Source organism: Artibeus jamaicensis, unplaced genomic scaffold (assembly GCF_021234435.1).
Source record: "Artibeus jamaicensis isolate MK-2021 breed Jamaican fruit bat unplaced genomic scaffold, CSHL_Jam_final scaffold_537, whole genome shotgun sequence".
NCBI lineage: Eukaryota > Metazoa > Chordata > Mammalia > Chiroptera > Phyllostomidae > Artibeus > Artibeus jamaicensis.
The window spans coordinates 1,168,529-1,195,660 of record NW_026522047.1 but is presented as its reverse complement, the minus strand read 5'-3'; the positions used below and the strand labels follow the sequence as shown (position 1 = coordinate 1,195,660).

Sequence of the window (27,132 nt, the reverse complement as noted above, 5' to 3'; positions counted from 1 at the left end):
GAGCAGCACCTCACAGTCCTCGACACGTTCCCACAGGAGCTCCGGGCAGGCGTGGAAGGTCTGAGGCTCCTCAGAGGCCGCAGCACCTCTCTTTGGGCCGAGGGGCGTGTCCCAGGGACCAGCACAGCCTCTGTCCTCCAGGCCAGGGGGGCCGGGGCAGGGCCTGTGCTGGGGCAGGGCCTCTGCTGGGCCCAGAGAACACCCTTCTTGCCCGGTCCCCTGGCAGGGCTCCCCGAGTGCCAATTCCATGTGACTGTGGAGATGAGATTGGCCCGGGCGAGGTGGCGGTTGGAGGGTGGACAGGCGCGGGGCTGGCCCAGAGCAACGCCCCCATCTGCGGGCAGCACCTCCACGCGAGCCCCCACGCTCGCTGTCCGGAGGGGCCGGGTTCAGCCCTCCCACCGGTGTGCACGCAGGCAGGGTCTTCCGGGGGTGCCCCGGGCTCTGCCCCCGCGTGGGGCAGGTGGGGCTGCGAGGAGCCTGCAGGACAGGTGTGTGCCCAGGCCTCATGCCCGCAGGCCCCAGCGTCTCTGGGAGGGACGGAGGTCTGCTGGGCGTGTGTCCGGACGGGGTAACTGGGAGGGGGGAGCTTCACCCAGGAAGATAAATAAGTGAGAAGATAGCCCTCTGATAACCTGAATCAATATTTCCCCACGGTGGCTCCCAGGAGCCCCCGCAGCTGTTTTCCAGAAAATTTGGCTGACGCTCCACCCACCTCTGGCGCTCGCCCCTCCCCCACCCGCCCCACCCGAGGGCAGCCCTGCTGGGCCATATAAGGCCCAGACCCCTGCCCTGGTCGCTCTTCTGCGCCGACCTGCCCTGCCACCATGGGGCTGCCACTGGGCTGCTTGATGGCCCTGTGCCTGGCCCTGACCTCGGCCAGGGGCGCGGAGCTGCGGAAAGGTGTGAGGCTGTGTCCTGGGGGGGCAGGAAGGCAGACGTCCTGCCTGGGACGGAAGGTGGTTCCCTGCTGCCTGGACTTGGGGATGGCTGGTTTGGGGGGGCGTTCTGCAGCCCCCAGCCCTGCTGACTTTGGGTGGAAGGAAGGACAGATGGGAGGAGGGTCAAACAGGTGGCACTGGGTTCCGAACATCCCTTTGAAGGTGGTCGCCTGGCCAGAGTGGGTGTCAAGGTCGCACCAGGTGGAGACAGCTGAGCTGTGTCAGTGAGTGTCAGGGAGGCAGGGGGTGGCCGAGGGGCCAGCCAGCAGCCTCAGCCCTGGGTGTCATGGACACTTAGAGGGGCAAGGTCTGGGTTTGGCCACCTGCAGAAGGGGTCTCGTCAGTCAGAGGAGACTGGGCCCCTAGGGTGGGACATCTGTGTCCCTCCTGCCCCGCCCTGTGCCCTGCACCTCGACCTCAGGGCTCTGTGGAGGGTCCTTGGAGGGTGGCCGCCAGCCGGGTGCCGCCTGGTCCGCTCACCACTGTCCCCTCGGCCCCCAGAGGGCAGAGCCCGGAGCCACAGCCACAGCGTCTGCAGCACCTGGGGCGACTTCCACTACAAGACCTTCGACGGCGACGTCTTCCGCTTCCCCGGCCTCTGTGACTACAACCTGGCCTCCGACTGCCAGGACGCCTACAAGGAGTTCGCCGTGCACCTGCGGCGCAGCCCCGGCAGCGGTGGCGGCCACCCCCAGGTGGACTACATCCTGCTGACCATCGAGGATGATGCCGTCTACCTCACCCAACAGCTGGTCGTGGTGAACGGGGCCATGTGAGTGGGGTCGGGTGGCGGCCCCTCCCTCGGCCGCTGGGAGCCCCCCGCTCTCAGGAGGAGGCCGTCCATCTGTGGTCAGGCAGACCCCCTCGGCAAACACAGATGAGCCCCCATCGGGGCCCCCATGGTGGGAGGGGGGCAGGTCTCCCTCGGCCCCCCTACTCAGGGCCCACCAGGCTCCGGGCGGTGGTGGGACAGTGCCGGCCTCCTAGCCCTGGGGGCCTGTGACCCCGTGTAGAGTCACACAAGCAGGGAGGGGCCTGTGGGGGCCCCCTGCCCACGGCCCCGACGCTGAGCCATGTAGTCTGCAGAACGGTGGGCTGCTCACCTCGGGGCCTGGCTGCAGCCCAGGTGGCCAGGCCGGCTCAGAGCGGGAGTAGGGACAGGTCCCCCAGAGGCCCAGAGTTTGGGGGAGCACAGTGCGTGTGTAGGCTGGGCAGGGGCTACGGAGGCTGCCCCGGGGCAGAGCCTGCCCTCCTTCCTCCTGGGGCCCCAGGGGTCCCCTGCCCACACAGGACGGGGCTTGGCTCCACCCGAAGGAGGCCACAGCCAAGTGTGGCCCCAGGGCAAGAGCTGGCCACACAGCCTCAGTCCCACCAGGCAGCAGGACGGGGGAGGACCAGGTGGTGGCCGTGTGGGCCAGCTCCTGACTCCCTGCGTGGCCCCCAGGGTCAGCACCCCTCACTACACCTCTGGGCTGCTCATTGAGAAGAATGACGCCTACACAAAGGTCTTCTCCCGCACTGGCCTGACCCTCTTGTGGAACCGAGAGGACTCAGTCATGGTGGGTGCCGGGACCCTGGGGGCACGGCACGGTCCAGGTTGGGCTGGCAGCGCGTGCCCCGTGGTGGAGAGGCTGCCGGGTTAGTGATGGGCGGGGGAGGGGGGGCCCTGGGGGTGGGGACCCTGGCGGAAGCTGACGCCCTCTCAAACAAGGAGGTGACGCTGCCCCGGCAGCTCACCCTCGCCGGGCCCCTCCCCCGACAGCTGGAGCTGGACGGCAAGTTCCGGAACCACACCTGCGGGCTCTGCGGCGACTACAACGGTCTGCAGTCCTACTCCGAGTTCCTCTCTGACGGTGAGGGCCGCTGGGGTCGGCGGGCGGGGCCGGGGCGGGCGGGGCCGGTCCCCTTGACCGGCCGTGCCCCCCAGGTGTGCTCTTCAGCGCCATCGAGTTCGGGAACATGCAGAAGATCAACAAGCCCGAGGTCACCTGCGAGGACCCTGCGGAGGAGTCTGCCCTCGAGTCCTGCTCTCAGCACGTAAGTTGCCCCGAACCCCCATCCAGGGCAGGAGGCGTGGGGGGCCCGGGCGTGTGGCGCCACTTGTCTTCCCCACCGACCTCTTTCGGGGCCGGGTGCAGCATGGACGGAAGGAGGGCGCCGGCAGCCCCCCCACCCACCGCTGCGTCTGCCCACCAGCACGCCGAGTGCCGGAGGCTGCTGACGGCCGCGGCCTTCGAGGACTGCCTGGGCCTGCTGCCGCTGGAGCCCTACGTGGAGGCCTGCGCCCAGGACCGCTGCCGGTGCGCCGCCAACGCCTCCTGCCTGTGCAGCACCATCGCCGAGTTCTCCCGCCAGTGTTCCCACGCCGGCGGGCGCCCGGGGAACTGGAGGACGGCCTCGCTCTGCCGTAAGTGCCTGGGGAGCGGGTCGGGACGATGGGGACACCACACGTGGGGAGGGTGGCCCGGTGTCTGGGTGGCAGTCTCGGCCTCAGGGGTCCGGCCCAAGGCAGGGCCGGAGCCCAGGGCCCTTCGCGGGCAGCCCCTCCACCCTGCCCGCCGCACTCCGCCTCCCGGCCATGCCCGCTCAGGGGCCTGCCTCTGCCCTTCCAGCCAAGACCTGCCCCGGGAACATGGTTTACCTGGAGAGCGGCTCACCCTGCATGGACAGCTGCTCGCACCTGGAGGTCAGCAACCTGTGTGAGGAGCACCGCATGGATGGCTGCTTCTGCCCCGAAGGTGTGTGCTGCCCTGGAATCAGGGGACGGGGTCCCCGTAGGAGGGACGCCAAGGCCCCTCCCGGACAGGCACAGTGGTGGCTCCTAGGGGTCCCAGGTGGGGGGACCCCTCCCTGGCTGTCGCCCTGTGGGCAGACCCTCTGCCTAGCACAGGGATCTGGAAGTTTCCCAGAAGAGGCCAGGCTCTCGGGTACAGAAGGTCCCTGACCAGACGCTGTGTGGGGACCTCGGGGTCACTCAGTAGACCTGGGATGCCTACGGGTGGGAGGCCTGGTGGGTGGAGACCCCGGCTGAGCGTGACGCCACCCTCCGCTGTCCCAGGCACCGTGTACGATGACATCGGGGACCAAGGCTGCATCTCTGTGAGCCAGTGCCACTGCAGGCTGCACGGACGCTCGTACGCCCCGGGCCAGCAGGTCAACAGCAGCTGTGAGCAGTGGTGAGTCTGGGGCTGGGGAGGCCCTGCCCCTGCCCCCTGCCCCCGCCCCCGCCCTTGCATCCGACCCTGTGCCCACCGCCCCTCAGCGTCTGCCATGCCGGCCGCTGGGTGTGCAAAGACCTGCCGTGTCCCGGGACCTGCGCCCTGGAGGGCGGCTCCCACATCACCACCTTCGACGGGAAGAAGTACACCTTCCACGGGGACTGCTACTACCTGCTGACCAAGGTGGGCCGCCGCCCGGGGAGCATGTGGGCGGGGCTGGGGTCCTGCCTGCGCCCTCACTGCAGCCCGCCCCCCCCCCCCCCCCCACAGGCCGACCAGGAAGACGCCTTTGCCCTCCTGGGCGAGCTGGGCCCCTGCGGCTCCACGGACAAGCAGACCTGCCTCAAGACGGTGGTGCTGCTGACCGACAAAAAGAAGAACGTGGGTGCCCCTCCCCTCTGTGCCCTTCCCCCGGATCCCGGAGGCCCCTCTCATCTCTGGGGTCCCCTTGGTCTTTCCCACAGGTGGTGGCCTTCAAGTCAGACGGCAGCGTCCTGCTGAACGAGCTACAGGTGACCCTGCCCCATGTGACAGGTGAGCCCCGCCCCGGGAGCCCCGGGTGGCAGGCCGTGGCGGGCGGGCCCGGCGCCCCTCACGCCCTCGCGCCCCTGCCCTGCAGCGAGCTTCTCCATCTTCCAACCATCCTCCTACCACCTGGTGGTGAGCACGGCCTCCGGCCTCAGGCTGCAGGTGCAGCTGGAGCCCGTGATGCAGCTGTTCCTGACGCTGGACCAGGCCGCCCAGGGCCACGTGCAGGGTGAGCGGCCCCCAGGGTTCCCCACAGAGGCCGCTCTCAGGCTTGCCCCCTGCGCTCTGCTCCCTCCAACCCTGTCCTGGCCCCTCAGGTCTCTGCGGGAATTTCAACGGCCAGGAAGGCGACGACTTCCAGACGGCGGGCGGGCTGGTGGAGGCCACAGGGGCCAGCTTCGCCAACAGCTGGAAGGCCAAGTCCAGCTGCCAAGACAAACTGGACTGGCTGGACGACCCTTGCTCCCTCAACATCGAGAGCGGTGAGGCCCGGCCCCGCCCAGGACAGCTGGGGCGCCCGGTGGGTGGTGTGTGGGTGTGGGGGGGCCCGCCCTGCTCAGGGCCAGCTCATCCAGCTGCTGCCTTCCGCCATGTGGCCACAGTGGCAGCCAAGTGACAGGGCACAGGGGCTGGGCTACTAATTGCTGGGTGGTGGCCTTCATCCGGGAGCAGGCCTGGCACTGCGATAGCGCACCCTCCGCCCTCCAGGTTACCCTGCCGTGTCTGGAAGGGTGGGAGGTGGGCACCCCCGGCTTGGCTGGGTGGGACTGACCTAGAACGAGGGGCTGCGTCTGGTCCCCGGCGGGGACGGTGGTCATGCCAGATGCAGGGGCCCTGCTGGAGGGTCCGCCCCCGCTGAGCTTCTGACCCCTTCCCAGCCAACTATGCCGACCACTGGTGCTCCCTCCTGAAGAACGAGGAGACGCCCTTCGGCAGGTGCCACTCTGCCGTTGACCCAGCCGAGTATTACAAGGTTGGTGGGACCCCCGTGTGCACCCCCTGCCCCCGGCCCAGCCCAGGTGGGTGTGCGCCTGGCAGAGCCTGAGGCCCCCGCTGGGAGTTGCCGAGAGTGCACGCACGCGCACAGCACACACCTGTGTCCAACACATGTGCACACGCATGTGAGCGCACACAAGCGTGACACATGTAGCATGCGTGAGTGCATGGGCGTGTGTGTGCGTGCACTCCTGCGTGCGGGCTCACAGCCCCCCTTGCCCCCCAGAGGTGCAGATACGACACCTGCAACTGTGAGAACAGCGAGGACTGCCTGTGCGCCGCCCTGTCTTCCTACGCCCGCGCCTGCGCCGCCCAGGGCGTGCTGCTGTGGGGCTGGCGGGCCGGCGTCTGCGGTGAGTGTCCCCGCTGCCGGTGCCCTGGGGCTCGGGGGTCTGGTGTCCCGTGGGAGTTGGCCCTCGCCCCCCCCCACACCCCCCGGGGGCCGCTCCTCCTGAGCGACAGGGCCCGGAGCTGAGGCCACAGCCAGTCTGCCCAGCAGGCAGGCGTGGGGGCGGGGGTGCCCGGGTGGCCCTCATCAGCCCTTGGCTGGGCAGGTGTCCTGCTTCTGCACCAGGTGGGGCTGGAGACAGCCAGCGGGGTGGGCGCGGGCGCTGCCCCGGCCCTCACCAGGCCCCTCGCTCTGCAGACAAGGACGTGAGCGCCTGCCCCACGTCGCAGACCTTCCTGTACAACCTGACCACCTGCCAGCAGACCTGCCGCTCACTCTCCGAGGCTGACACCCACTGCCTCCAGGGCTTTGCCCCCGTGGACGGCTGTGGCTGCCCCGACCACACCTTTCTGGATGAGAAGGGCTACTGTGTGCCCCTGGCCAAGTGCCCCTGCTACCACCAGGGCCTCTACCTGCAGGCGGGCAAAGTGGTCATGAGGCAGGAGGAGCAATGGTGGGTGTCTGGGGCTGCAGAGGGCGGGACACCCTCCTTGGGGATCCCGTGGCCCCGCCCAGCCCACAGAGGGCTCACTCAGTCCCCCCCCCCCACCGCAGCGTCTGCCGGAATGCCAGGCTGCACTGCACACGGGTCAGGCTGCTGGGCCAACGTAAGTGGACACTGCCCCGTGTGTGGCCCTCTCCCCTCGGCCTGCGCTCCCACCCGGGTTTCAGCTGAGCCAAGGCGGCCCCTCCGTCCCACAGGCTGTGCGGACCCAAAGATTCACGTCGACTGTAACAACCTGACTGCGCTGGCCGTCCGGAGTCCCAGGCCCGTCAGCTGCCAGACCCTGGCTGCCGGCTCTGTGAGTGCGGGCCCTGTGGAGGGGGCGGGGGCGGCACCGCGCCGGCCCTGAGGCCCGGGAGCCAGTCCTGTGGACGCAAAGTCCTCGTTTGGCCCCCCATCCCTGGAGGGAGTCCCTGGAGGGCAGCTCTCGCTCGTCTCCCCACCCAGGCGTGGGCCCAGGGAGGGAGGTCAGACGCAGGGTGCGGTGTCCGCAGTGCCAGCTGAGCGGCAGCACAGGGCTGGCCTGGCACTGAGTCCCCGACCCCCACCGTCTGGCTGCCCCAGTACCAGACGGAGTGCGTCAGCGGCTGCGTGTGCCCCGAGGGGCTGCTGGACGACGGCCGTGGGGGCTGCGTCAAGGAGGAGGAGTGCCCCTGTGTGCACAACCAGGACCTGTACAGCCCCGGGAGTAGGATCCCCGTGGACTGCAACACCTGGTGAGCGGCCTGGCCCAGCTGCCCCGCCCCAGCACGCTGTGGGCCCCGTGTCCTGGAGAAGGGCCGGGCAGGGGCCTACAGGGTCCCGTGGCCCCGCACCTGGCTGGCAGAACCCTGGCCCCGATGGGGGTGCCGGATGGCACTTTGGGTTGGTGAGGGCTCGGGCAGGCCGCCCCGGAGCGGGGGCGAGGGGACCGGGCTCTGTGGCAGTTTGAGGCCCCTCTGCTGCCCTCCTCAGCACCTGCCAGAGAGGACGCTGGGCCTGCACCCAGACCAGGTGCCATGGCACCTGCACTGTCTACGGGAGCGGCCACTACATCACCTTTGACGGGAAGCTCTACGACTTCGACGGGCACTGCTCCTATGTGGCCACTCAGGTGAGTCCGAGGGCAGCTCCTGGACCCGCCCCGTGCCCCGTCCACGCTCCACGGGCCCCGAGGACGGTCACGAGAGCTGCACGAAGGCCCTGGGTGGGAGCGGCTGGCCCTGCCTCTCCCGCCCATACTGTGATGCTGGCTCGGTGTGTGGCAAACGAGGAGCAGGGGGCGTGTGGGCGTGGTCCGGGCCCTCCTGCAACTTGGTGGCCCCCTCTCAACAGAGGAGGGGCTGAGGCTGGCGGGGTGGCGTGCCCAGAGCACTTGTGCCCTGGTGGCTCGGCTCACATCCCCTGCGGGCCCCCAGGACTACTGCGGCCAGAACTCCTCACAGGGCTCCTTCAGCATCATCACCGAGAACGTCCCCTGCGGCACGACGGGCGTCACCTGCTCCAAGGCCATCAAGATCTTCCTGGGGGTGAGTGCTGCCCACCTGGGGACGTGCGGGGTCTCCATGGACACGCCCAGTAACCGGGTCTCCCTGACACAGAGGACGGAGCTGAAGCTGGAGGACAAGCAGCACACGGTCATCGACCGTGACGAGGGCCCCTACGTGGCCTACACCACGCGGGAGGTGGGCCAGTACCTGGTGGTGGAGGCCAGCACCGGCGTCATCGTCATCTGGGACAAGAGGACCACCATCTTCATCAAGCTGGCCCCCTCCTACAAGGTACGTGGCCGCCCCTGCCCGCGTGGCCCCCCCAGGCCGCTCCCGTGAGCTCCTCCGGAAGCGTTTGCTCGCCCCTCTCTGCAGGGCACCGTGTGCGGCCTGTGCGGGAACTTCGACCAGCGCTCCAGCAACGACTTCACCACGCGGGGCCACATGGTGGTGGAGAGCGAGCTGGACTTCGGGAACAGCTGGAAGGAGGCCTCCACCTGCCCGGACGTGACCACCATCCCCGAGCCCTGCACCAAGAACCCCCACCGCCTGGCCTGGGCCGAGAAGCAGTGTAGCATCATCAAGGGCCCCGTCTTCCAAGTCTGCCACAGCAAGGTGGGCGGGGCTGTGGGTGTGGCCACGAGCGTTGGGGCGGGGAGAAGGGCGTGGCCACAGGCGGAGCCTGGCAGCCTCTGGGGCGTCCTCCTGGAATCCCACTGTGAGGCCCTCCAGCTTCGCCTCCAGCCTTTGACCACGTGACCAGAGGTTAAACCTTCCTTCTGAGACCCCTGGCTGGAGCCCCAGCCTCTTGTACCTTCCAGGCTGGAGGAGGTACAGGCTGTGAGTAACCCCCTGACTCCGGGCAGCCCTCTGCCCCTGCCTGGGCACCGCAGCACAGCAAAGGATGCTGGGCTGTGTCTGGGCCTCCCTGTTAGCGCCCCCTGGGGGCCATGCCGGTGTCGGCCCTTGTCCCAAGAGCGGGCTGGCATCGGGGCCCTGAGTTCCAGGGGCCTGCAGGGGAAGGCCTGCCCCTCGAGGCCAGTGCGGACTCAGGCCATGGTGGCTTCCCCCCCAGGTGGACCCCAAACCCTTCTATGAGAACTGCGTCCAAGACTCCTGCTCTTGTGACACCGGCGGGGACTGCGAGTGCTTCTGCTCCGCGGTGGCCTCCTACGCCCAGGAGTGCACCAAGGAGGGCGCCTGCGTGTTCTGGAGGACGCCGGAGCTGTGCCGTGAGTGCCCCCGGCTCTCTGCCCGCCCCCCCGCCTGAGGGTGGCCTGGCCCTCCCTGTGCGCGGCTGACCCCACCCTGCCCCTCCAGCCGTGTTCTGCGACTACTACAACCCCCCTGACGAATGCGAGTGGCACTACGAGCCCTGCGGGAACCGCAGCTTCAGCACCTGCAGGACCGTCAACGGCATCCACTCCAACATCTCCGTGTCCTACCTGGAGGGTGAGGCCCGGCGGGGCTGGCGACCCTGGGGTCCGGGGTGGGCCGGGCTCGCCCTGCTGCAGAACCTGTGCATGGAACAGGGCCAGGAGTCCGAGTTCAGGCCTGCTGGGCAGGAGGGACGCAGGAAAGAGCCAGGGCGACGTGCAGCCTGTGAGATCAGGGGCGGAGGAACCCAGGGCGAACGAGGCGGGGGGAGGGGCTGGGGGGCCTTTGAGCTGAGAACTAGCTGGACCTGAAGGAGTGAGAGATAGGCTGGGTTGGGGGTGGGGGTGGGTGCAGCCGGTGGGCGGGGCCTGGCTGTCCCTTTGGTCACAGAGCAGACTGCCCGGCTCGGTGGGGGGTGGATCTAGCCTCTGCCTCTCCAGCCCTGGCCTTCCCAGAGGCCCGTCCCAGAGAGCAGAGACGGTCACCGCAGGAACGATGGGTGGGGTCCCAGCAACACAGTTCAAGCCCGGGGCCCCGTGTCCACTAGGCTGCTACCCTCGGTGCCCCGCGGACAAGCCCATCTACGAGGAGGACCTGAAGAAGTGCGTCAGGAGGGAAGAATGTGGCTGCTACGTGAACGGCACCTACTACCCGCCTGGAGCTCCCGTCCCCTCCGAGAAAGACTGCCAGTCTTGGTACCTGAGCTCACAGCACAGGGGGCCTGGGGAGGTCTACACCCAAGTGGGTGCCCGCACACATATGAGCGCACACGGGCACACGGGCATCTGGGAGGGCTCCTTCCCGGCCGGGCCCGGGACTCTGGGCCTCCCCGAGCCTGCAGCCCTGGCGTTTGCTTTGCAGCGTGTGCAACGGCTCCTCACAGGTCGTCTGCCAGCCCGAGGAAGGTGAGCTGCCCTCTGTGGCTGCTCCAGGGCCCACGGGCAGCCTGGCCCTGGGCCCCTGGGCCCCTGGGCCCCTGCCCTGGGTGGGTGGCTGGCCTCCGCCTGCGGGTCCTTGCCACCCAGAGCCCCTCTGGTCTGTGGCACCCCTGGGCGGCTCCCACCATGCGCTGCGTTTCCCTGGATGGGGAGCCCAGGACCGTCCTGCGACACAGCTCCTGAGTTCTGATGGGGCCCCTTGGGGGTCGAGGGGCAGGCTGCCCACGGAGCGTCGGTGTGTCACTGGCAGGAGCGGGGGATGCCCTGTCTGTCCCTTGCTGGGACCGGACGAGGGCTGTCGTTCCCCACACATTGATGTCTGCCCGCTCCTGCTCCCCAGGGAAGATCCTCAATTTCACCCAGGACGGCGCCTTTTGCTACTGGGAGGTCTGCGGCCCCAACGGCACGGTGGAGAAGCATTTCAACATCTGCGTGTCCACCTCGACACGCCCTCCCACCTCGACGCGCCCGCCCACCTCGACACGCCCGCCCACCTCGACAGGCCCACTCACCTCGACTCGCCCTCCCACCTCGACACGCCCGCCCACCTCGACACCCCCTGCCACAACTCCTGTGCTCTCCACCACCACCACCCCCACACCCCCGGCGCCCAGCACAGGTGAGGCCCAGGGCCATGCCCCCCCCACCTGCTGCGCCCCAAAGCCGGAAGAGACGGCTTTGTACAGGTGGGAGGTAACCCCCACATGCCTCTTGACTCAGGCAGTGTATGTCCACTGGGTCCCCAGCCTCGTGTGTGGAGACGCCTTGTGCTCATGACTGTGTCCCTGAGCCCAGACCACAGTAACGGTGGCGTGGGGTGTTGCCCAAAACCAGCAAGAAAATACCCCTATGGGTTAGCAAAGGCAGAGAAATGTCCTCGAATCCGTCTGCGTTGGTGCTGGTGGCGATCGCAGCCACCACCGCACAGCCCCAGCAGAAGAAACCTGTGGAAGTGAGGTCAGTCGGTGGCTCTGACACTGTGCAATGACACGCTCTTCCTCCCATTTCCCTGCAGCTTCACCTTCCTCTCCGACCACGAGTAAGTGTGCAGACGTCACTCTCCGTGGCGGGCGGGTGAGGAGGCAAAGCCCAGCCCTCGCAGAGCTGCCCCGGCCGCCTGGCCCTCTGCTTAGAGACCACGCACCGTGCCTTTGGGGACAGATTCCCGAAGTGCTGAGCCCAGGGACTCGCACAGGGGAACTCGACCAGCTCCGACGGAGAACAGTGCTGGTCGAGGGTCAAGACCAAGGCCCTTCCAGTGTGCTTCCTCACCGGAAGGGGCGACCCATTTGTTAGTTGCTGTTTCGGCTCCAGGATTTGATGGGGCTGAGGGAGGGGCTCTGGGCCGGAGCCCTGTGGCCTGGGACCAGCCCGGTGTGTGTCGGGCGCTCTGCCCACACTGGGCCTCGGGCTTCAGCTGTGAAAGGAGGGCGGGTGTGGAGTCCAGCCCCAAACACTGTGGGTCCTCGTCGGTGGGGGGCACAGCCACGGGCTCTCAGAGCCCTCTGGGCCCCAACAACCTCCCACAGCCCCCCGGGCACCAGTGACCAGCGCTGGCTCTTGCTTCCCCAGAGCTGTGCTGCTTCTGGTCCAACTGGATCAACGAGAACCACCCGAGCCCCTGGCCCGACAGTGGCGACCGAGAGACGTTCCACAGCGTCTGCCAGGCCCCCGAGGACATCGAGTGCAGGGCAGCCACGGAACCCCACCTCAGCTGGGAGGATCTGGGCCAGAAGGCGCAGTGCAACCTCTCCGTTGGGTTCATCTGCAACAATGAAGACCAGTTTGGAAGCGGGCCGTTTGCCGTCTGTTACGACTACGAGATTCGTGTCAACTGCTGTCTGCCAATGGATGAGTGTCCTGGGTCCCCAACCCCGACCATGACATCTGCCACCACCTCACCAACCACCTCGACCCCAGAAACGACGACACTCACCCCCACGCCAGAACCCACCACCAAGGTGACCCCGAACCGGACGCCCACCGCAACCCCAGAAACGACGACCACCACTGTGCCCACCACCACGCCCACACCGGAGTCAGCCCCCACCACTCCGTGTGTGGAAGACTGCCAGTGGACGGGCTGGGTGGACTCCGGGAAACCGAACTTTAACAAACCAGGTGGAGACTTTGAATTCATAAACAACGCCTGCCAGTCGGGCTTCGCAGCCAACATCTCCTGCAGAGCCTCTCAGTTTCCAAGTGTCCCCATGGAACAGCTGGGACAGATCGTGCTGTGTGACCTCTCAGTCGGGCTGGTGTGCAGGAACGAAGACCAGAAGCCAGGGGGAGTCATCCCACAGCCCTTCTGCCTCAACTACGAGATCAACGTCTACTGCTGCAAACCCTGTGGCCCCTCATCCACCACACCCACCACCACGACCACCAGAGTGACACCGGAGACCACCACACCCAGCATCACGACCACCACGGAGGCACCACCCACCTCCACACCCACCACCACGACCACCACTGAGATACCACCCATCAGCTCACCCACCTCCACAACCACTGAGACACCACCCAGCACAACACCACCCACTACCACAACCATCACAACCACCACCACGGTGACACCTGAGACCACCACACCCAGCACCACGACCACAGAGATACCATCCACCACCAACACTCAGACACCAAGCACAACCACACCTACCACCACGACCACCACAGAGGCACCACCTACCACCACACCCATCACAACAACCACTGAGACACCACCCACCACCACGACCGCCACGGTGACACCGGAGACCACCACACCAATCACTACCACCACAGAGATACCAGGCACCACAACACCCACCTCCACAACCACCACTGAGACACCAAGGACCACCACACCCACCAGCACCACTGAAATACCACCCACCAACACACCCACCACCATTACCACCGAGGCACCACCCACCACCACCACTCAGACACCAAGCACAAGCACACCTACCACCACGACCACCACGGAGGCACCACCCACCTCCACACCCACCACCACGACCACCACTGAGATACCACCCATCAGCACACCCACCTCCACAACCACTGAGACACCACCCAGCACAACACCACCCACTACCACAACCATCACAACCACCACCACAGTGACACCTGAGACCACCACACCCACCACCACGACCACGGAGATACCACCCACCACCACCACTCAGACACCAAGCACAACCACACCTACCACCACGACCACCACGGAGGCACCACCCACCTCCACACCCACCACCACGACCACCACTGAGATACCACCCATCAGCACACCCACCTCCACAACCACTGAGACACCACCCAGCACAACACCACCCACTACCACAACCATCACAACCACCACCACAGTGACACCTGAGACCACCACACCCACCACCACGACCACGGAGATACCACCCACCACCACCACTCAGACACCAAGCACAACCACACCTACCACCACGACCACCACGGAGGCACCACCCACCTCCACACCCACCACCACGACCACCACTGAGATACCACCCATCAGCACACCCACCTCCACAACCACTGAGACACCACCCAGCACAACACCACCCACTACCACAACCATCACAACCACCACCACAGTGACACCTGAGACCACCACACCCACCACCACAACCACGGAGATACCACCCACCACCACCACTCAGACACCAGGCACATCCACACCTACCACCACGACCACCACGGAGGCACCACCCACCTCCACACCCACCACCACCAGACTGACACCGGAGACCACCACACCCACCTCCACAACCACTGAGACACCACCTACCACCACGACCACCACAGAGGCACCACCTACCACCACACCCATCACAACAACCACCACTGAGATACCACCCATTACCACAGCCACCTCCACAACCACCGAGATACCACCCACCACCACGACCGCCACGGTGACACCGGAGACCACCACACCAATCACCACGACCACACAGATACCAGGCATCACCACCAGCACCGAGGCACCACCCACCACCACCATTGCGGTGACACAAGAGAGCACCACACCAACCACCATGACCACAGAGATACCATCCACCACCACCACTCAGACACCAAGCACAACCACACCTACCACCACGACCACCACGGAGGCACCACCCACCTCCACACCCACCACCACGACCACCACTGAGATACCACCCATCAGCACACCCACCTCCACAACCACTGAGACACCACCCAGCACAACACCACCCACTACCACAACCATCACAACCACCACCACAACCACGGAGATACCATCCACCACCACCACTCAGACACCAGGCACACCCACACCTACCACCACGACCACCACGGAGGCACCACCCACCTCCACACCCACCACCACCAGACTGACACCGGAGACCACCACACCAATCACTACCACCACAGAGATACCAGGCACCACCACCAGCACCGAGGCACCACCCACCACCACCACTACGGTGATACAAGAGAGCACCACACCCACCTCCACAACCACTGAGACACCACCCAGCACAACACCACCCACTACCACAACCATCACAACCACCACCACAGTGACACCTGAGACCACCACACCCACCACCACGACCACGGAGATACCACCCACCACCACCACTCAGACACCAGGCACAACCACACCTACCACCACGACCACCACGGAGGCACCACCCACCTCCACACCCACCACCATGACCACCACTGAGATACCACCCATCAGCACACCCACCTCCACAACCACTGAGACACCACCCAGCACAACACCACCCACTACCACAACCATCACAACCACTACCACAGTGACACCAGAGACCACCACACCCAGCACCACGACCACAGAGATACCACCCACCACCACCACTCAGACACCAGGCACAACCACACCTACCACCACGACCACCACAGAGGCACCACCTACCACCACACCCATCACAACAACCACCACTGAGACACCACCCACCACCACGACCGCCACGGTGACACCGGAGACCACCACACCAATCAGCACACCCACAGAGGTACCAGGCACCACAGCACCCACCACCACCACCACCGAGGTACCAAGCACCACCACATCCACCACACCTACTACAACCACCACTGAGACACCAAGGACCACTACACCCACCAGCACCACTGAAATACCACCCACCAACACACCCACCACTATTACCACCAAGGCACCACCCATCACCACCACTACAGTGACACAAGAGAGCACCACACCAACCACCACGACCACGGAGATACCAGGCACCACAACACCCACCATCACACCTACCACCACCAGCACTGAGATACCACACACAGCCATACCCACCACCACCACTACAGTGACACCAGAGAGCACCACACCAACCACCATGACCACGGAGACACCAGGTACCACCACTCCAACCACCACCACGGAGATACCATCCACTGCCACCATTGAGACACCACCCACCACCACACCAACCTCCAGGACCACGGAGATACCAACCGCCACCACAACCACCACCACCGTGATGACCACTCCCACCACATCACCGACCACGCCAACTCCAGAAACGACGACCACCACACCAGAACCCACCACCACTGTGACCACCACCACGCCCACACCGGAGTCAGCCCCCACCACTCCGTGTGTGGAAGACTGCCAGTGGACGGGCTGGGTGGACTCCGGGAAACCGAACTTTAACAAACCAGGTGGAGACTTTGAATTCATAAACAACGCCTGCCAGTCGGGCTTCGCAGCCAACATCTCCTGCAGAGCCTCTCAGTTTCCAAGTGTCCCCATGGAACAGCTGGGACAGATCGTGCTGTGTGACCTCTCAGTCGGGCTGGTGTGCAGGAACGAAGACCAGAAGCCAGGGGGAGTCATCCCACAGCCCTTCTGCCTCAACTACGAGATCAACGTCTACTGCTGCAAACCCTGTGGCCCCTCATCCACCACACCCACCACCACGACCACCAGAGTGACACCGGAGACCACCACACCCAGCATCACGACCACCACGGAGGCACCACCCACCTCCACACCCACCACCACGACCACCACTGAGATACCACCCATCAGCACACCCACCTCCACAACCACTGAGACACCACCCAGCACAACACCACCCACTACCACAACCATCACAACCACCACCACGGTGACACCTGAGACCACCACACCCAGCACCACGACCACAGAGATACCATCCACCACCAACACTCAGACACCAAGCACAACCACACCTACCACCACGACCACCACAGAGGCACCACCTACCACCACACCCATCACAACAACCACTGAGACACCACCCACCACCACGACCGCCACGGTGACACCGGAGACCACCACACCAATCACTACCACCACAGAGATACCAGGCACCACAACACCCACCTCCACAACCACCACTGAGACACCAAGGACCACCACACCCACCAGCACCACTGAAATACCACCCACCAACACACCCACCACCATTACCACCGAGGCACCACCCACCACCACCACTCAGACACCAGGCACAACCACACCTACCACCACGACCACCACGGAGGCACCACCCACCTCCACACCCACCTCCACAACCACTGAGACACCACCCAGCACAACACCACCCACTACCACAACCATCACAACCACCACCACAGTGACACCTGAGACCACCACACCCACCACCACGACCACGGAGATACCACCCACCACCGCCACTCAGACACCAGGCACAACCACACCTACCACCACGACCACCACGGAGGCACCACCCACCTCCACACCCACCACCACCAGACTGACACCGGAGACCACCACACCCACCTCCACAACCACTGAGACACCACCTACCACCACGACCACCACAGAGGCACCACCTACCACCACACCCATCACAACAACCACCACTGAGATACCACCCATTACCACAGCCACCTCCACAACCACTGAGATACCACCCACCACCATGACCGCCATAGTGACACCCGAGACCACCACACCAATCACCACGACCACACAGATACCAGGCATCACCACCAGCACCGAGGCACCACCCACCACCACCACTGCGGTGACACAAGAGAGCACCACACCAACCACCACGACCACAGAGATACCATCCACCACCACCACTCAGACACCAGGCACACCCACACCTACCACCACGACCACCACGGAGGCACCACCCACCTCCACACCCACCACCACCAGACTGACACCGGAGGCCACCACACCCACCATCATGACCACCACTGAGATACCACCCATTACCACACCCACCTCCACAACCACTGAGACACCACCCAGCACAACACTACCCACTACCACAACCATCACAACCACCACCACAGTGACACCTGAGACCACCACACCAATCACCACAACCACAGAGACACCATCCACCAGCACCACTCAGACACCAGGCACAACCACACCTACCACCACAACCACCACAGAGGCACCACCTACCACCACACCCGTCACAACCACCACTGAGATACCACCCATTACCACAGCCACCTCCACAACCACTGAGACACCACCCACCACCACGACCGCCACGGTGACACCGGAGACCACCACACCAATCACTACCACCACAGAGATACCAGGCACCACAACACCCACTTCCACAACCACCACTGAGACACCAAGGACCACCACACCCACCAGCACCACTGAAATACCACCCACCAACACACCCACCACCATTACCACCGAGGCACCGCCCACCACCACCACTACGGTGACACAAGAGACCACCATGACCATGGAGATACCAGGCACCACAACACCCACCACCACCGAGGCACCAAGCACTTCCACACCCACCACCACAACCACCAGAGAGGCACCACCCACCACCATACCAACCATTACAACCACCACCAAAATACCACCTACCACCACACCCATCACAACCACCACTGAGACACCAAGCACCACCCCACCCACCATTACTACCACCACTGAGACACCATCCCCCACTACCTCCTCCATCACCACCACGGTGACACCAGAGAGCACCACAGCAGCCACCACAACTACTGAGATACCAGGCACTACAACACCCATCATCACCACCACCGAGACACCACCCACCACCGCACCTACCACAACCAGCACTGAGACACCAAGCACCACCACACCTACCAGTACCACTGAGACACCACTCACCACCACACCCACCACCACTACCACTACAGTGACACCAGAGAGCACCACAGCAGCCACCACCACTACTGAGACACCACTCACCACCACACCCACCACCACCGAGACACCACCCACCCCCACCCATGTCACCACCACCGAAATACCACCCACCACCACACCTTCCACAACCAGCACTGAGACACCAAGCACCACCACACCCACCAGTACCACTGAGACACCACCCACCCCCACCCACGTCACCACCACCGAAATACCACCCACCACCAGCACCGAGGCATCACCCTCTACACTCACCACCACCACCACCACTACAGTGACAGTGGAGACCACCACACCGACCTCCATGACCATGAAGATACCAGGAACCACCATACCCACCACCACCACTGAGACACCACCCACCACCACACCCACCCTCACCACCACCACTTCAGTCAGTGTCTCTACCCCCATGCCGATCCCGACCATTACCCCAACCTCCCCTCCTGGTGTTTGGAAATGCTGCGTTTTGAACGACACGTACTATGCTCCAGGTACCTAAGGTCTTTTCTTCTCACTCAGGCATCAGAGGCTGGTGCGACTCCGATCTCCTTTAACCAGTGGGGAGGAGTCTGGTCTCAGGTCTCAACCAGGAGCTTCCTGGTATCTGGCTGCTGAGCATGGGTGGCTGTCCCTGTGGCCAGCAGCACCTTGCTGCGGCAGGAGTCAGGGGACTGTGGGGGGTGGGTGCTCTCCCCTGGCGGCCTTTGTGGGGACCTGCCTGTGCACTCTGGCACCGCTGCCTGAATGGCTCAGGGCCTGGGTGTCTCCTCTGCAGGCGAGCAGGTGTACAGCGGCACTCACGGAGACACCTGCTACTACGCCAACTGCTCTGTGAGCTGCACCATTGAGATCTTCAACTGGTCGTGCCCATCCACACCCTCCCCCAAGCCCACACCATCCACACCAACACCCTCTTCCACACCAAGCCCACCTGTGCCCACGACGTCACGCATGCCGACCCCCACCAAACCCCCAGGGTGCCCGGACTTCGACCCTCCCAGACAGGTCAGTGGGCCGCGGGCAGCTTTTAGCCCCTGAGCACCAGACACACTGTCCTGGCCTCAAGCCCCAGGGGTCCTTCTGCAGATCACCCTGTGCTCTCTGTCCTGAGCCATCCACCACCGGGCCAAGCCTTTTGGGTGCAGTCTGCTGGTGCTCTCCTACCTTCTCCCCTATGCCCTACTCATCCTTACAAGAGACAGGGGGCTGCAGAGAGGCTGAGGGAGCTGTCTCCTGAGTGGGGCGCCCTTGGCCTCCAGCCTCCGGGGGCAGGGCTCCCAGACATTCCCCCCAGGGCCTCACGCCCCTGGGAGGGCAGAGGGCCCGGCTCTGCCTGGCTGACTCCGTGCCCTCCTGGCTGCAGGAGAACGAGACCTGGTGGCTGTGCAACTGCACCATGGCCGTCTGCAAGCACGACAACACTGTGGAGCTGGTGCAGGTGGAGTGCAAGCCCCCGCCCATGCCCACCTGTTCCAACAACCTCACACCCGTGCGTGTCATGGACCCCGATGGCTGCTGCTGGCACTGGGAGTGTGACTGTAAGCCTGGGGACACTTTGTGGTCCTCCCCTCCTGTCCCCTTCTCCGCCCTACCCTTCTGTGAGTGAAGGCTGCAGGACCTGAGGACCTTGGGCACAGCAGAACCCGGGCTGTGTGTGACGGCCTGGTGTGCCAGGCGCATGTCCTGAGGGACTCCCCCCTCCTGGTTCCCATCTTGGGCAGGGCCAGGGGGCAGGGCTTGCCTGGGGCAGCTGGACCACCTCCCTGGAACGAGGCTGTATCTGGGGTTAGAGGGCAGAGCTGGAGGTGGGCCCGGGCTTCTGGCTCCAAGGCCGGGACGTGTCCGGTCGGAGGGACGGGCCGCGGTGGGCTGAGTGGGGAGGTGCCCATTTGGGGGCTGGGGGTGGAAGCAGACCCTCCCGGTTGGCACCCTCCTGTGCTCTGGGAGCCGGGCTCTCCCCTCCAGGCCTTACCCTCGCCCCGTCTCGGGGCTCTGCGCTGGCTCAGCCCACTCCGTCCGCAGGCTACTGCACGGGCTGGGGGGACCCGCACTACGTCACCTTCGACGGACTCTACTACAGCTACCAGGGCAACTGCACCTACGTGCTGGTGGAGGAGGTCGCCCCCAACGTGGACAACTTCGGGGTCTACATCGACAACTACCACTGCGACGTCCACGACCAGGTGTCCTGCCCCCGCACGCTCATCGTGCTCCACGAGACCCAGGAGGTGCTGATCAGGACGGTGCACATGTCCCCCGTGAAGGTGCAGGTACGCCGGCGGGGCCCGCGCCGCGGGGGGCCAGGCCGAGTCCTCAGAGCCCAGCTGGCAGAGGGCCGGCGGAGCTCTCTGGGGCGGTGCTCGAGGGGGCATTTGGGGGGACCCCTTGGCCCCCCCCCTCAGGCCCCTGCCACCACCCTGGGCACAGGTCTCAGTGCAGGAGCCCCCCCCCCCAGGGACAGGGGCTGTCGGGCAGGACCGGGCTCAATACACATGGAGTTGTTCGGGGAGCTCCACCCCTTCCATGGACCCCAACATCCCTGGGGGGCTCCACGGGCAGCACCTCACTGCCACCTGACCCTGGGCCAGCAGGACAAAGAAGAGGGAGCGCGAACAGGACAGGGGAGGTGGCGGGCGGAGAGACGGGGTGGGACGCAGCTCTCCCGGCCCAGGCGGGGGGGTGGGGCTTGCAGCCGTGGGGCCCACGGGGCCTGCCCGCTGGCTGTCCCTGAGTCCAGGCGTGTCGGCCACAGGTGCAGGTCAACAAGCAGGTCGTGGCCCTGCCCTACAAGAAGTTCGGGCTGCAGGTGTACGAGTCGGGCATCAACTACGTGGTGGACATCCCCGAGCTGGGCGTGGTCGTCTCCTACAACGGCCTCTCCTTCTCCATCCGGCTGCCCTACTACCGCTTCGGCAACAACACCAAGGGCCAGTGTGGTGAGCCTCGCGCCGCTGGGCCCGGCGGCCTCTGGGCGGTGCCCTGGGCAGGGGTGGCGGGCGGAGTCTGCATTAGCACCCACCTGTCCCACGTGGTGCTCCCGCCCCTTTGCTCAGGGCCCTGGGGCCGGCCTTCCAGCTTTGGCCCCTGCGGGAAGCCGATCAGAGTCTAGCGTCCTCAGTGCCCTCAGCTCCAGTCAGCTGGTCAGCAGGGAGGCTGGGCTAGAGGGGTGGAGGGGCAGAGTGGTCCCGGGGCCCGCCCCACCTGCTGGACGGCGGGGCCAGGCTGTTCAGCGCGGGCCGTCTCACCGCCACAGGCACCTGCAACAACAACACGCAGGATGACTGCGTGCTGCCCAGCGGCGAGGTCGTCTCCAACTGTGAGGTCGCAGCTGACCAGTGGGTGGTGAACGACCCGACCAAGCCACAGTGTCCCCAGTCCAGCCTCACTACCCGGCGCCCAGCCACCACGACCGCAGGGGGCGGCCTGGTCCCCCCCCACAAGAACTGTTCATCTCCTCTCTGCGAGCTCATCAAGGACAGGTGACTGTGCACCTGGGCCTGCCTGCTGTCTCGGTCACTAGTGCACTGCAGGGTCTCGGGGTGCGGGCTCCCTTCTCTGGGCCCCCCACCTTGTCTGTCTGCAAGGACAGGAGGCAGGTGCCAACTGTGGGGCTGGGAGGCAGGTGCCAGCAGCCAAGGGGCCCAGAACGCAGGCCCGAGCTGCCTGGTCAGAGCCCTCGTGTCGTCCCTGCCTCTGGGGGTGCAGGACAGCTTCAGCCTGGGGTAGACCAGTTGGCCAGAACAGAGCATGTGCTCAGGGCTGATGCCGGGAGCAGGGTTGGGCTGAGACGGAGGGTCGCTCTCGAAGGGGGGGGGGGCCAGCAAGCACCTCATTTCTAGAGGGTTGCGTGCTGAGGCCGGGTGGCCCCGTGCTAGAGTAGCTGAGGGGCGGTGCCGGCCACTCTGTGAGCCAGACTGCTATCCCAAGCCCCCTGACCCAGGGCCTCCCAGTGGGCCACCCCAAGGCAAGCGCTGGGTGAAGGGGGCTTGAGAGAGGCAGGGAGTGACACTGGCAGAGTGTGACCCACGTTCCCCCGCAGCCTGTTTGCCCCGTGCCATGCTCTAGTGCCCCCCCAGCACTACTACGAAGCCTGCGTGTTTGACACCTGCTTTGTGCCCAACTCCGGCATGGAGTGCACCAGCCTGCAGGCCTACGCTGCCCTCTGCGCCCAGCAGGGCGCCTGCATCGACTGGCGGAACCGCACCCACGGGGCCTGCCGTAAGTGCCTGCTGACCCGTGGCCCATGCCCAGCCCGTGCTCAGCCTGGGGCCAGGCCGGAGCGGGGCAGCTGGGGCAGGGGGCGCTCGGGTGCTGCCAGCCTGGCTCAGTGCCACCGAGTGCCCGGCACCCGGCTCAGGGCTGCATGGGGTGCCAAACCACCCTTGGCCAAAGTGGGAGGAGAGGGGAAGGGTGGGCCGGGGCTGTCACTTGCAGGGGTGGGGCTACGGGGGGCTGGAGACACGGTCTCCTTCCTTCTGACTCTGGTCCCTCTGGCTACGCCTCCCTCCCACAGCGCTGGTGTGCCCGTCCCACAGGGAGTACCGGGCCTGCGGGCCTGTGCAGGAGCCCACCTGCAAGTCCAGGTCAGCCGTGGGAGGACGTGTGGGGGCTGCGGGCTCCCCTGGCTGGCCGGGGTGGCCCCCGTGTGCCGCCACCCCAGCCGTCCACAGGCCTGGCTCATGACGCCTTCCTGCCCCTGCAGCTTCCCGCAGAACAGCACCCTGCTGGTGGAAGGCTGCTTCTGCCCCGAGGGCACCACGAGCTACGCCCCTGGCTTTGACGTCTGCGTAGATGTGTGTGGTACGCCTCCCGCTCCCGGTCCTCTCTCCGGCCCCCTCGAGGCCGAGCCCGGTCCTGCCCTCCTGGACCCTGCTGACCGGCCCTGTCTCCTTTCTCCTAGGCTGCGTGGGACCGGACAACGTGCCCAGAGAGGTGGGCCTCGCCCTCGGTGGCTGGGGCTGTCTGTCCTCTCTTCTCCCACAGAGACTGAGTCCTTCAGGGGCTGCGAGGCGGGGCTGGCAGGAATGTCCTACCCCACCGCCGCCCCACCACCGCCCCGCCCCGTCCACCCAGCCACGCCTCCAGCAGGCCCTTCCTCCCTCCTTCCGTCCGTCCAGCCCCCGTCCCCGCATGCCTCTGTCCCTCTGCTCATCCATGCGCTCCCCACACCTCGGGCCCTTTGGTCGCCCAGCGCTCGGTGACCTGAGCTGAGGTCGCAGCAGCACCCCCCGTGCAGGTGGCCCTCAGCTCTCCTCCCGCAGCTGTGCGCCTGGCAGACAGGGCCGTGCACCTGCCGTGTGCCTGTCCCATGCAGATTGTGGCGGTGTCACTGGTGGCCTGGCCCTGAGTGACGGCCCCTGTGCTGGGCCAGAACCTCCCCTCGGGTTGAGAGGTGGCAGGGTGTGGGGCGCCACATGGGGCCGCCCGTGGGTGCCCGGCGCAGAGCCCTCTCCCTCGACCGCAGACGGGCCACAGTGCAGCCCTGGTGCGCGGGGTACAGGCCCCGTCCTGCTCACCCCTGCTCTTTGCAGTTTGGGGAGCACTTCGAGTTCGACTGCAAGGACTGCGTGTGCCTGGAGGGCGGAAGCGGCATTGTCTGTCAGCCCAAGAAGTGCAGCCAGAACCTGCCCGCCCAGTGCTCCGAGGATGGCACCTACCCGGTCACTGAAGTCGACCCGTCGGACACCTGCTGCAACATCACCTCCTGCAGTAAGGCCGCCCGGGGCCGGGGCTGCCGCTTCCGGGTCTCTGGGCCTCTGTCCCCTGCTGGGGCCCCTGGGGTCCCTGAGCAAGCTCTCTGCGCCTGCCGTCACCTCCTCGTGAGCGAGGGAGCTACGGAGGCCCCGCTGCTGGAGGCTGGGGCCTCGGGCGTGTCTGGCTGAGAGCGAGCGCTGGGAGGGAGCCGTGCTCAGGCCCAGACCCTGCCTGGCGGGGTGGGGGGCACAGGGCCCTGCCTGCAAAGAGCGGCTCGTGACTCCTGTGTCCCCTCCCTCTGTCCCTAGAGTGCAACACCAGCCTGTGCAAGGAGAAGGCCCCGCAGTGCCCGCTGGGCTTCGAGGTGAAGAGCGAGATGCTGCTGGGGCGGTGCTGCCCCTTCTACTCCTGCGGTGAGGGGGCCGGAGGCCAGGGGAGGGGCAGGGGTCCTGGCCGGGCCCAGGGCTCTGGGAGGAGGACTGGTGGGCGGCCGCTGGGGCTGAGCTGTGGCGTGAGGGGGTCGGTGGGGGTCAGTGGCTCCCCTCTGGGGCCCCACCCATCCCAGGCCCGAGGGCCCGAGCCATCCACCAGGCTGTGTGTCTGACCCGAGGGCCGGCTCTCTTCCTCCGCAGTGCCCAAGGGCGTGTGCGTGGTCGGTAACGCTGAGTACCAGGTGAGCCGGGGCTGCACCGTGGGGAGGGAGCGGGGCCAGGGGGCGGGGTCCCGGGCAGGCCCCAGGGCTCGCGCGCCCACCTCACACTGCCCCTCGCCCCCCGTCCCAGCCCGGCTCGCCAGTGCACTCCTCTAAGTGCCAGGTGTGTGTCTGCACCAACGTCACGGACAGCGCCACGCAGCTCAAGGAGGTGTCCTGTAGCCGCGTGCCCTGCACCCAAGTCTGCAACCCAGTGAGTCCCCTGCCCGGGAGCACAGGGGTCCTGCCCGCACCCCTCCTCTCCCCACGCCGCCTGGAGTGCCGACACCTGTCTCCTAGGGCTTCGGGCTGGTGAACGTCTCGGGCGAGTGCTGCCCCCGGTGCCAGCAGACCCAGTGTATCATCCGCAGGCCCGGCGAGGAGCAACCCCTCATCCTGCAGGTGCCTGCGGGCGGGCGCTCCTGAGGGGGCGGGGCGGGGGCGTGACCAGGGCCTCCCAGTGCCTGCCTGGCTGCACAGGTGCTAGTGACCACGGTTGGGTGTGGGGCCGAGAACAGCAGGGACAACTCCATCCCCGTCCGGGAGGCCAGGCTCCTTCCAGAAGCTCCTGGGGGATGGTCTTCCTGCTGCCTCCAGCCTCTGGGGCTGCAGGGTCCCTGGGCTGCACACCCATTTCTGTCCCCGTGATCACGTGGTCCTTCCCCTGGGCGTCTCTTCTGTCACTTCTTCTGAGGATGCTTGTCACTGGGTTTGGGTCCCCCGGTAATCCAGGGCGACCTCATCTGCCACCCTCCATTTAACTGCCTGCAAAGACCCGTTTTCTAAATAAGGTCCGGTCCGCAGGTTCCGGGGGTCAGGACGTGGGCATGTCTATAGATTTCAGGCTGGTGGCTGTCCCTGGGCCCCTGTGCGTGTCACCTGCCTGGTGGCTCTGGGCCTGCAGGCCGGACCTTCCGTCCGAGAGCTGCACTTGGCCGGTGTGGCCCGGTATTCCCGCCCGTCTTCCTGGGGGCCTCCTGCCAGCCCTCAGGGCAGTGTGCTCTGCCCCGCAGCCCGGGAACATAATAAAGGACCCTGGGAACAACTGCACCCTCTTCAGCTGCGTGGAAATCCACAACCAGCTGATCTCGTCCGTCTCCAACATCACCTGCCCCGACTTCGACCCCAGAGACTGCCTCCCGGTGAGCCGGCCCGTCTGGGCTGTTCGCTGTGTGTGCTCTTGCTGGGGTGGGGGTCCCCGTGTCCCCAGAGGGCTGGTCCCCAGTGCCGGGGCAGTGGCCTCTGGCTCGGGCCCCTGCTGCAGGGACTGTCCCTGGGGTTACACCCTGACCACTGTCCTTCCCTCCAGGGCTCCATCACCCTCATGCCCAATGGCTGCTGCAAGAAATGTGAGTAAAGGCCTGGCGGGTGGGCCGCCTGGGCGTCAGTCTGGGCGCCACGGCGGGGTGGTGAGTCTTCTGCGAGGCGCGGAGCCCCTCCCTGAGCCTCTGCCTCGCCGCCCCCCAGGCATCCCTCGCAATGAGACCAGGCTCCCCTGCGCCACGGTCCCTGTCACCCGGGAGATTTCAGATGGCGGCTGCACCGCGAATGTCACCATGAATTACTGCACCGGGTCCTGTGGGACCTTCTCCATGTGAGTTTTGGCCGGGAGCGGGGGAGGCGGGAAGGGGCTGCGTGCCGGGAGGGGCCTCACCGCGGCTTCCCCGCAGGTACTCGGCCGAGGCTCAGGCCCTGGACCACCAGTGCTCCTGCTGCAAGGAGGAGCGCACCAGCCAGCGGGAGGTACAGCTGCTCTGCTCCGACGGCAGCCAGCGGAGTCACACCTACACCCACATCGAGAGCTGCCTGTGCCAGGACAGCGCGTGCCAGCCCCTGACTGCCCAGCGCAGGGCCTCTGGCCGCGCCCGGCGCTCCGGGAGGGGCTGAGCAGGGCCGCCCCGCCCGTCCGCACCCCCGACCTGCTCACCCTCCGAGCTTCCTCACCCCCTAATCCTCACCCCCTGGCATCCTCTCCGTAGATATTTATTTTCCGGGCCTTTGTTCAAATCTTTACTTTCAAAATAAACTCAGGCAGAGACGCTGTGTGGCTGTGCTTCAGCGGGCGGCGCGGTGGGCTGCTCGCCCAGGGCTCAGTGTGTCCCGAAGGCCCAGCGGGCCCCTCGCCCCCGCGGGGCCTGTCACCAG

General features: G+C 66.0%; 1 protein-coding gene across 1 annotated transcript; it reads left to right on the top strand.

The window, feature by feature from the left end:
* The first annotated feature begins 827 nt into the window (after positions 1-827).
* On the top strand, positions 828-26,874 carry MUC2 (mucin 2, oligomeric mucus/gel-forming). Its single transcript, XM_053658245.1, has 48 exons — positions 828-903; positions 1,443-1,713; positions 2,386-2,500; positions 2,704-2,794; positions 2,869-2,978; positions 3,138-3,348; positions 3,554-3,679; positions 4,000-4,117; positions 4,204-4,342; positions 4,430-4,540; positions 4,624-4,693; positions 4,779-4,916; positions 5,005-5,169; positions 5,566-5,660; positions 5,910-6,036; positions 6,330-6,585; positions 6,687-6,739; positions 6,834-6,934; positions 7,201-7,352; positions 7,591-7,729; positions 8,034-8,144; positions 8,217-8,396; positions 8,481-8,720; positions 9,181-9,337; positions 9,426-9,557; positions 10,030-10,177; positions 10,344-10,387; positions 10,761-10,993; positions 11,995-18,763; positions 18,995-19,093; positions 19,378-19,607; positions 19,966-20,140; positions 20,625-20,872; positions 21,355-21,538; positions 21,856-22,081; positions 22,642-22,820; positions 23,116-23,185; positions 23,305-23,402; positions 23,503-23,534; positions 24,134-24,311; positions 24,605-24,709; positions 24,929-24,969; positions 25,079-25,201; positions 25,288-25,389; positions 26,001-26,129; positions 26,297-26,336; positions 26,455-26,581; positions 26,658-26,874. The coding sequence occupies exons 1-48, from the start codon at positions 828-830 to the stop codon at positions 26,872-26,874; spliced, it is 13,281 nt and encodes a 4,426-aa protein (XP_053514220.1).
* Positions 26,875-27,132: the final 258 nt, after the last annotated feature.